This window comes from Pongo pygmaeus, chromosome 5 (genome assembly GCF_028885625.2).
Source record: "Pongo pygmaeus isolate AG05252 chromosome 5, NHGRI_mPonPyg2-v2.0_pri, whole genome shotgun sequence".
NCBI lineage: Eukaryota > Metazoa > Chordata > Mammalia > Primates > Hominidae > Pongo > Pongo pygmaeus.
The window spans coordinates 155856560-155867959 of NC_072378.2; the positions used below are offsets into that span (position 1 = coordinate 155856560).

The 11400-nt window shown below is 37.9% G+C and overlaps 1 protein-coding gene across 1 annotated transcript in view; it reads right to left on the reverse strand.

Annotated features, from left to right (window-relative positions):
- TFB1M (transcription factor B1, mitochondrial) overlaps positions 1 to 10901 on the reverse strand; it is a 56013-nt gene extending 45112 nt beyond the window's left edge. Inside the window, exons 1-2 of the mRNA XM_054493485.2 lie at positions 10627 to 10901; positions 7524 to 7675 (exon numbers count right to left, since the gene is read on the reverse strand). Of these exons, the coding sequence (XP_054349460.2) occupies positions 7524 to 7675; positions 10627 to 10759 (285 nt within the window). The 5' untranslated portion in view covers positions 10760 to 10901. The remainder of the gene's footprint in view (positions 1 to 7523; positions 7676 to 10626) is intronic.
- Positions 10902 to 11400: the final 499 nt, after the last annotated feature.

Genomic DNA, 11400 nt, shown 5'->3' on the forward strand with positions numbered 1-11400 from the left:
ATGGAATGGTATTGCACAGCGGAACTTAATCGTCCCATCTGATGGTAACTTTGTACTTGTTGACCAACCTCTCTATCCCCACCTCCCTTGCTTGCTTTTTAAGCAGGACTTGAACACCTAGGTATAGTACAGACTCATTTACTCAGCCTCCTCAAGGAATTAGATGTTTGATTTAGTAAATTTTCTATTCAATAAATGTTTATTCCTAAGTGTTAATATTTTTAAATAAGAAACATATAGAAGAAAATCTTTCTAAACTATATTGCAGAATCCTCTTCCTTAGGCCAAGAACACTGAAGCAAATTTCACCCTTTTCTTGATGACCTAGGGTTACTGTTGTCTTTAGAATAATGGCCTCAATAGTTATGAAGGTGTTTTTGCTACCCTACTGTTATTGTTTCTTCTGTGTTTATATTTGTCTTTTATAGCTTTCTGTCACTGTAACAACTGTTACTTCTTACAGTTGTCAGTGGGCCTGCTTCTACCACTTATCTCTGTACTTCTACTTTGTATGGACTAAAAAGTCACTTTGGCTGTAAGCCACTTTTTGCTTATTTGTTGAGTTTTGTCTATGTTACGATTAACTATGGTAACATCAAGTAAGTTACATGTGTAAAATAAATAGTTATGTCACAACAGCAAGGAAGGCAATCTTCCTTTTTAAAAAAATTGTTAGAGATTAAAGAATTTCAAAACTTCATTATCTCGAATTAAAAATAGCTTTTTCTGCCTGGATGCTGAAATTACCTCATATGTCTCTTAATAAGATGACTGGAAGGGGAATAATTAAAATAGCAACTATTACTGGCTACTGGGATTATGCCAGGCTCTTTACATCGATTTCTATCCATCCTTGCAATACCCACAGAAGAGAACTATTATTCCCATGCTGCAGATGAGAAAGTTGAAGCTAAAAAAGGTTTAACAGCAAGCTTAAGGTCACAAAGCTAGTAGGTGGCATATCTGAGATTTGGTCACTAGACTATTTGATGCTCAATCCCATGAACTTTCCACTAGGCCAATGAAGTGGAAATAATCAGCGTTTACCTATAAGAAAATCCAAAGGTTAGGAGGCCGAGGCAGGTGAATCACCTGAGTTCAGGAGTTCGAGATCAGCCTGGCCAACATGATGAAACCCAGTTTCTATTAAAAATACAAAAAATTAGCTGGGCGTGGTAGTGGGCACCTGTAATTCCAGCTACTCGTGAGGCTGAGGAAGAAGAATCGCTTGAGCCTGGGAGGTGGAGCTTGCAGTGAGCCGAGATCACGCCACTGCACTCCAGCCTGGACAACAGGAGCGAAACTCTGTCTCAAAAAACAAACAAACAAAAAACCAAAGGCAATACTAACACTACAATGACTTACTTTCTCTCTCCAAAAATTCCTCAAAATAACCACAAAATTTAATGGTTAAGAAGAATCCTGAAACTTCCTACTCCAACAAAGATGGAGTCTAAGGGAGCAGGCATGTTCTCCTGCCTTAAATCAATTTAAAAAACAGAGAAAACAGATGAAACAATTTTCAGACATTAGACAACAAAAAGCACAGGAAAACCTACAGATCCAAGAAGCTCAATGAATTCTACACACAAGAAACACAAAGACAGCTACTGTAAGCACATCATGATGAAATTGCTCAAAAACAGTAGAAAGTATCAAAAACAGCCAGAGAAAAAAGAACAAAGGATGAAAAAAGATTTATCAGAAACAATGCAAGTGAGAAAATGGCAGAGCAACTTTTTTAGAGTAATAAAACAAAATACTGCCAAAATATTTTCCAAAAATGAAGGCAAAATGAAGGCTTTTTCAATCTTCAGTCTATAGTAATAAATACAGGTGGCTGTTGGTGAAACAATAGACCTATAGATAAATAGAACAGAATTGGAAGTTCAGACATAAACTGACACACATAAAATCAACTGATTTTTGACAATAGTACTAAGGCAATTCAATGAGGAAAAGACAGTATTTTCAAAAAATGGTGTTAAAAAAGAACCTAAACCTTACCTCACACTATATGCAAGAATTAGCTCAAAACGTATCAAAGACCTAAATGTAAAAGCTAAAATTATAAAATAATTTTATATTATTTATATATAATATATATTTATTTATATATTTAATTATATATAAATAAAACAGAATTTTTAGTGATCTTGGTTTGGCAAATATTTTAAAAATAAGACATAAAAAGCATAAAGTCTAGAAGAAAAAACTGATAAATTGCACTTCATAAACATGAAATTTCTGTTCTTCAAAGACATTGTTAAGAAAATAAAAAGGTAAGCCACAGCTGAGAAAACATTTGTAAAATCTGTATCTGACAAAGCCTCACATCTGAACTATATAAATATCTCTTAAAATTCAATAAGACAAAAAAAGTAAAAGTACTAAAAATATTTGAACAAATAATTCCCCAAAGAAGATACAAAGATGGCAAATAAGCACATCATATGTCCAGTATTACTATCTATTAGGGATATGCAAATAAAAACCACAAGAGGATACCATTCAATATTCACAAGGATAGCTAAAATTAAAAAGACTGACCATGCCAAGTCTGAGCAAGCATGTGGAGCAACGGGAACTCTGATGTACAACTGGTGGGAATGTAATATGGCACAGTCATCTTACAAAACAATTTGGTATTTCTGTAAAAAGTATAACATACGTCTACCACAGGACCCGGATATTCTACACAGGACCCGGATATTCTACTCCTAGGTCTTTACTCAAGAGAAATGGAAGTGTGTATCCACACAAACACTTGCATATGAATGTTCATAAAAGCTTTATTACAGTATAAGAGCCAAAAAATGGAAAAACTCAAAGTCTATCAACAGGTGAATAGATTCACAAATTTGGTATATTCATAAAATGGAATGCTATTCAGCAATAAAAAGGAGCAAACTACTGATAAACACCTCAACATGGATGAATTGCAAAATAATTATGCTAAGAAAAGACATCAGACCAAAAAAAAAGTACATATTGTATGACTCCATTTATATAAAATTCTGAAAAATAAAAAATAATCTATAGTGACAGCAGATTAGTGGTTGTCTGAGATAGGTAAAGGGGGAAGGAAGGGACAGATTACAAAGAAACATGAGGAATCCTGAGGACGATGAGTGTTTATTTTCTTGATTGTGATGATGGTTTCATGCAATCACACATATGTCAAAACTCAGTTAACTGGGTGTAGTGGCTCTTGCCTGTAATCCCAGCATCTTGGGAGACCGAGGTGGGCAGACTGCTTGAGCCCGGGAGTTTGAGACCACCATGTAGAAATGGTGAAATCCCATTTCTACAAAAAAATACAAAAATCAGCCAGGCACGGTGGTGTGCACCTGTAGTTCCACCTACTCAAGAGGCTGAGGTGGGAGGACTGCTTGAGCCCAGGAGGTTAAGGCTGCAGTGAGTTGTTGAGTTGTGCTCGTGTCACTGCACTCCAGCCTGGGTGACAGAGTGAGACCATGTCTCAAACATACACACACACACACACACACACACACACAAATCCTCAGTAATTTGTACACTTTAAATATGTGCAGTTTACTGAGCATCAATTGTATCTCAACACAGCTGTAAAACAAAGTGTATTAGTTCATTTTCATGCTGCTCATAAAGACATTCCCAAGACTAGGCAATTTACAAAACAGGTTTAGACTCACAGTTCCACATGGCTGGGGGGGTCTCACAATGACGGAAGGCAAGGAGGAGCAAGTCACACCCTACGTGGATGGCAACAGGCAAAGAGAGAGCTTGTGCAGGTAAACTCCCATTTATAAAACCATCAGATCTTGTGAGACCCATCCACTATCATGAGAACAGCACAGGAAAGACCCAGCCCCATGATTCAATCATCTCCCACTGAGTCCCTCCCGCAACACATGGGAATTATGGGAGCTACAAGAGGAGATTTGGGTGAGGACACAGAGCCAAATCATATCACAAAGTATTTACTGTGATAAACTCTCCATAAATATTAGCTATTACTATTTTTAATTATTGAAATTTAATTATTATTTTTAATATATGAAAAGATTGCTGTGCAATCTTTTGGCTTCCCTCAGCCACACTGAAAGAAGAACTGTCCTGGGCCACACATAAAATATACTAATGATAGCAGATGAGTTTAAAAAGAAAATGCAAAACAAATCTCATAATGTTTTAAGAAAGTTTAAGAATTTGTGTTGGGCTGCAGGCAGCCCATGGGCCGTGTGTTGCACAGGTTTGCTTTAAAATAAACAGAAAAAAAAAAAATGAGGGGAAATCTGTACTACTTCTCTGAAGGGATACAAGTGATTTACGAATTTATCTCCAGTTCACAAATGGAGAAGAATCTATCAAAGCTTCAAATTCCCTGAGATGTCAGGAAATCTAAGTTATTTCCAGTTCAGAAAGAGGAAAAACCTATCAAGGCCTCAAGCTCCTTGAGATTCAGGAAATCTCCTCACTCCTCTCCACAGCACAGAGAATCCACTCAGTCATAAAAACGTAACAAGAAACAACGAAAACTTAAAAACCTAGAAATGCACAATCAGGATGTGACAACATCAAGAAAAGAAACCCTAGGTGTCCAATGCAAGTTTGATGAGTTGGAAAACGCCCCAATGTTTCCATAGCACTGGAGAATTTTCCAGTGCTCCAATGGAATAACACGACTTCCTCCTATACCTCTTTCCAGATTAGCAGTCTCCTGATCAGTTACTCATCACCAGAGGTAATCAAGGCATAGGGATAATAATTTAATTGATTACTTATAACTAAGATATTATTCAGTGCTTTCTAAGTATCAGGCATACACTGAATCCTCATACGAGTCCTACGAGCAAACTGAGGCACAGAGGACAAAATTACCTACCCAAAGTCACCCAACTGGTAGTAGAATCTGAAGTTAAACCCAGGCAGTCTGATGCTGAAGTCTGTGTCTTTACCACAAAACTATACTATACTAAACATACTAGACATGTTTTTCTTACCTTTATAAATGCTGAGCATGAATCCTGTATGTTAGCACCAGCTTTTCTTTCCCCTAAACTGCCTCATGAAAATACTGTAAGAATTGAATTAAGCTACAAATGACAGGCTTTCAGCTAGAAGGTATTTTATAAATTATTACAATTTCTTCAAAAAGTAATTCTATTAGCTTAGAAATCACTAAAAAGGAATCCTTAAAATAGATCACTTTCTTTCTACTTTTACTCAGTTTTATGATTAATTTAGTACCTCTAAAAGAAAGTAGTTTTACATATTGAAACATTCCTTACTGGAAAAAAAAAGGCCTATTTGATATTTTAGTACCCAACATTTCTTTTTAAGGCAAATTCCCTTCCTGCATATAAGATACTAAGAATTAATTTTGTTTCTACTAAAAACAAATGAGAAGCCAAATATACATTTCCTGTAGAGTAATTTAACTTGAAATCAGCCTTCATTTAGAAAAAAGAGCATAAAACTTTTTCATTATCAATGCTACACAAATATTTACTTTCACTATTTAATGACACATTTAATTATCTAATATGAGAGATACATATACATGTGTGTATATATATACACAGATGCAGAAATAGTGGTCAATCTTTTTGTTTCTCATGTGAGACATTTACTGAACACCTGCTATGTCCCAGGCACTGTTATGTGAGATAGACGTACAGCAGGGAACAAAACAGACACACATTTCTACCCTCACGGTACTTACATTCCAGACAGGTGAGTCAGTTAACAAACAAATGGGAAGAACATATATACAGTATGTCAGATGATGATAAATCGAATGAGATAAAACAAGGCTGGAGTTAGGAACACAGTGACTTATGGGTTTGGGGGAAACTGAGAAGACAAGGGTGGCAGTCGCTCTTTTCAACAGTCTGCCTTCAAAGATCTTTTGTTCATATCAAAGAGGAGAATATGTGGGAATGAACGGAAATCTGGTTCAACCCCTGGCCTAATAAGAAAGAATAAACCCAATGAATGGTGAGATATGAGGGACAGGAAGTCTTTTTAAGAGCAAAAAAGTCAGGTGAGTATTCCCTATGTCCAAAAAGGGCTACACGAATAAGCCCGAAGGGGATTATACAGTTATTTAGTTTCTTTTTATAATCTTATGATCTCACCAAAAATAATAATATTCTCATGTCCACCTCCAACTGATACATAATTCTTAAGAACACAGTTCAAAACAAAAATTACTATTAAATTCCACATTTGATCAAGGAATATGTGCCATGTGACTATCTCAACATAAAGTTTAGTATCTGAAACCAATTCTGTTAGTATAGACTGGTAAAACTAGATAAAAGGAAATATTATGTAATTTTTTTAAGCATAAAAACTAGATAAAGCAAAATTAGGGAAAAACTGCTAGCTTTCTTAAAAAAATCAGATACACGCACACAAAGTTCTAGGTTTTCGAAAACAATTTCTCAAACTCTTCTGACAGAAACTAACATTTTTCCATTAATATACACACAAGTTAGTATTAGAATGTACTCATTTAAAATCAATTTGTCCTTTTGTATGGAAGTAATTATGTAGATAACTACATTATTCTATTATAGTCACATGATAAATTGCTTCTCATCTGAGCCAAAGGTTCAGGGCTCTTTTAAAAGTTTTAGAATTATGGAGGAATCAAAGGCCTTTAAGACATTAAGTGTTCCCCTATGAGGAAATCCCTTTACAAGATCCCTGATACAATCTACTTCACTGTTTCCCAGCATTTTAAAAAAAGTAAGTTCCTACTTATTTCGAATCCTCAATCCTGCCTCCCTCAATTTCCATCTATTTGTTTTAGTTCTTTCTTAGAAAAGATCAAAACAAGCTTATCCTATCTACCCCCAGCCTTGGATGTGCAGCTATATACACTCTTACCCAGGGCCTCTTTTCTCCAGTTGAAACGTGCCCAGTTCCTTCAACTCTTATTTCTCATACAATAACAGTGCCTGTATTTTAAAGATGCATGTATCATTTCATTTAAACCTCATCCTAAATCTATAAAAGTACAACTTCCTTCCTTCACTTAAAAAATTTATCTTATAAAAGAATGCTTAAGCTTCATAATTAGTCTCTCATGATGAAAAACGTGCATATGTCTTACTCATCTTTTGTTTGTGGAAATGCTTTTTGAACCTAAATGAAGTTCTCAAAAGTCGTACCAATGAGTCATTACTGGCCATTATTTATTTTTATTTATTTTTGAAGGAATGGGTCACGACACGCACAGCTATTAGCAGACTTTAAAAAAAAACACACAAAACAATTAATTTGTTTAGCATAAATGCTTAAAGCAGGGTTTTTCAAGGTGTAGTCAACAGACCATCTGAGAGTGCTTTTTAAAAATGGAGATTTCCAGATTTCTCCAGACTATGGAATCAAAATCTCTGGAATGGGGCCTTGGGGATCTATAGTTGAGGAAAAACCCACATAATCTTTGGATACCTTGGGGTTTAAGCATCATGGCATAAAGATTTAAATTCAGCTTTTGCCTCCTAAAGAAGACACTTTAAGCATCTCACCTGTAATCCAGGAATAAATCGAGTGTCCTTTTCAACCACCAGAAGTTCAGCGACATCGGCATTAAGAATAGATCTTGTGATTCCCCCTGGCCCAGGGCCCACTTCGTAAACATAAGCATTTGTCAGATTGCCAGCTTTCCTTACAATTTTATCTAGAGGAAAAAGAGTTTTAGTTATCTCAATTAACTTGGCAAATTTCAACATATGAAATTTAGAGAGAAAAATCTTCTGTAAAAATTCAGTCATTACCCAATCAATTGATCCTTTATGTATAATATGTATTTGACTATTTAACTCTCTACCTAAATTAACATGAAGTGGCAACTGAATATGCTACCACATCACTGTTGAACTGTACCAGTCCCTTAACAAACACAGGATTATCATGACAAAGTTTCTTAGCTTAAATTTAGCTAATATTGTAGTTTCTATCTGTCCCATGCAAATTCCTTTCAAACTGATTTGAAACCAGCCGACTCCTAAGAACAGACTGGATAAGAATGCAGCACTTTTCTACAGTTATTGAACATTGAATATCTGAATAAGCAATACTAGTTTCACATTCAGAATCTTCAGTACTGCTAGTGAAATCCAAAAGCAAAAAGTACTGAAGTCTCATTTTTATCTAGAGACATCTTGGTGGTGGTCAATATGGCAATGGCAATAAGTTCTTAGATCATAAGATTTTCAGAAATTTGAATTCTTAGTCATTTTCAGGAAAAAGTTAAATTGAGCAGTTGAGGGTTTTTAAAGCTTTGCACACATGCATGTCAATACAGAAAAATTAATTTTTTAATTAATCAAATTCAAGTTAACAGCCCTTAAGACATCATAAAAAAGTATTGACTCTGTGCAACCAGTCATCACATCTGGAAAAACATGCAATGGGCTGGTCTTAGTGACTTTGAGATATGGAAATCCAAGGAACTGGTCTTCCTAGGATAGTGGAAATTTAGTCACTAAAAACATACCAGTACTTCTTGTAAGTGTTCACAGTCCTGTTTTTGCTTGTTTTCAACAACTTACCTTTGTCAGCTAAAATGTGGAAACTAGTTTCTCAACCATCCAAAAATGGTTTAGTCTTTTAACAGGGAGGGAATTAGCATCCACTGACCATCTTACCTATTATGATCGATTTACACACATTCTCACCTAATCCTTACATGTTAACCAAGGACTCCTATCCCAATTTCATTTCTCTTAACTTTTCAGTTTCCTTGTCTATTGTTTTATTTGTACAAGGTCATGGACTTCAACATAGGTATAAATCCTAAAGCCAATGCCTCTCAGAGGGAACAGGAATGATACATTATGGAATAAATTTAATACTCTCCTTCTTTAAAATGGAGAGCTACAACAGTAGGCAGGTCTCTGCTCTCAAACTTTTCAGGCACATTGAAATACAAATGAATATTAAAGAAGCACTATCAAATCAATGAGCTTGGATTTCAATCTTGCTCTCTTCTGCCTGAGCTTCTAACCTCAGGTAAGTACCCTCATCTCCTTTAACTCTGGTTCCCATAGAAAGAGTGGATAATATCTAGAATTTGAAACTTACTCCTGAAGATAAAGGCTCATGAGAAAATGTATTTGAAGGATTTTAAAAAATATAGACAGACCTATAACTTCTGCCCTGAGAATGGTGATTTATATTTAGAATGTGGCTAATAACAAGCAGAAAAGGCTGATACTAGCTATTACTAGAACCAAAGAATTTTAGAGTGGGTAATCTTTTAAAGTAGTAGGCCCTTCTTCCAATTAAAAGATGAGGAAACTACTAGACGTGGTGGCTCACACCTGTAATCCCAACACTTTGGAAGGCCGAGGCGAGTGGATCACTTGAGATCAGGAGTTCGAGACCAGCCTGACCAACATAGTGAAACCCCGTCTTTACTAAAAACACAAAATTAGCTGGGCATGGTGGCTCACGCCTGTAATCCTAGCTACCTAGGAGGCTAAGACACGAGAATCACTTGAACTGGGGAGGCGGAGGTTGCAGTGAGCCGAGATCATGCTATTGCACTCCAGCTTGGGCAACAAGAGCGAAACTCCATCTTAAAAAAAAAAAAAAGAGAAAACTTAAGAGTTATTTTATCCAAAGTCATATTGCTACAGGCAGAATAAAGACTGCATGTCCAAGAAATAAAACATTTTATGTTTTCTGGAGTGTGCTTCATTTAAGTGAAAATGAACTTTTTGGGTGTGATTTACTGCTCTTTACAACTTCTGAAGTGGGACTAAATAGAATGAAATATGAAAATCTCAAAACCTAAGTACTCCAGCCGTGACTTAGTAGACATATTTGTAATATATTTTTGCAACCTCATCTTACAGAACATCACTAAGCAATGGTGATGGTGGTTAAACGAATATATATTAATACATTCGTCAAAACTCATCAAATTGAGCACTTCAAACTGATTAATTTTATTGCATATAAATTATACCTCATAAAAAGTGACTTTAAACAATTAGGTGTGGGAATGTAAACTTGCTAAAAGTAAGCTCCTCGAGGAAACACCGTCTTGTTCACGCCCATATCCTACCCCCGGCACTAGCACAATATTGCTTGTGTAATATGTACTTATGAATGAATATTAGTGCCCCCGAGGCTTTCTTAGACTGAACAGGTAAACGTTTAAATAACGAATCATACGAGGGATACTCTTTTCACCAAGTTATTGATAAAATCCTCGCATCAATTTAAATTCTGGTAACTTTAAACTGCATGTAAAGCAAGCGCACTCAGCATGTGCTGTACCACTTCAGAGTGATTGATTTCACAGTGACCCAGATTCCAATATTCACTAGCGCCTTTCACGACCCATGAACCCTTCCTCCCCCAGTGAGCTTGGTATTTATGCAGCCTGCCGGCAGGCTACACCCCCCCGAACGCGGAGTTTTGTGAGCAATCAACGCACTTCACGTGTCTCCTGGGCGGTGGGACCGGAGTTCTTCTGATACAAAGAGGTCGAAGGACCTGACCAAAAGCCCGTCGCACGCCAGTGCCTGGACACCCGCCCGCGGGGACGTGCAAGACCCCCCGGCCCACGCCCCCACGGACACTGGGGAGACATCCGGGGAGCACTGCTAAGCCATCCACCTGTCAGCCTCAAGTCCAGGAGGAAATTCTGTGATAGCTGCTTCGCTGCTTGCAGTCTTAACAACTTAATGATTTCTCGAATCGTGGGCAACGGCGGCAGACGCCAAGTGCCGAGTTTTCCGGACGCAGCCATGAGACGCGGCAAGCACCAGCCACCCCTGCTTCACCCGGGCCCTTCACCGCCGCTCCGAAAGAAACGCGCAGGGGAGGAACCTGCGAGACCTAAGGCCCGCCTCAGAGCCAGCCCCATTGGTCAGACCTACCTCACCGGAAGCGATGACCGCGGACAGGAAATCCCGGCGTGCTGAGAGCGCATGCGCTACGTCCCGCCGAGAGAAGGGCAGGCTGGGTGCCCAGCGGCTTCCGCTTGTGACAGCGGGGGAGGAGCCGGGTGGGCGAGGCTTCTCCGGGGCGGGCTGTGGGGAGAGCGCCCAGGAGGGCGGGACGAGGCGGGGCCTGGACAGGGTGGGGTTTTTCGGAGGAGTTGCTCTGAGCTATGGTGCAGCCGATTTACTCCCACCCTGAAGTTCCCAAGGGCTTCCAGCCCTTTGACATTCTAAATACCCGTCTGTGAATATTAGAGGAAAAGCGGGTGCTTAGAGGCAAAGCTATTGTTTGTTAGCAATTCTTTCTTACAGTCAGGTGTTTTTAGAACCGCCGCTCTGCAGATGCTGCATGACGGGTTTTTAACTTCTTTCAGCCTCAGTTTTTTCATCAGTTAAATGGACCTAATGTCCACCTCAAAATTGTGAGCACTAAATGAGAGAGATCGCC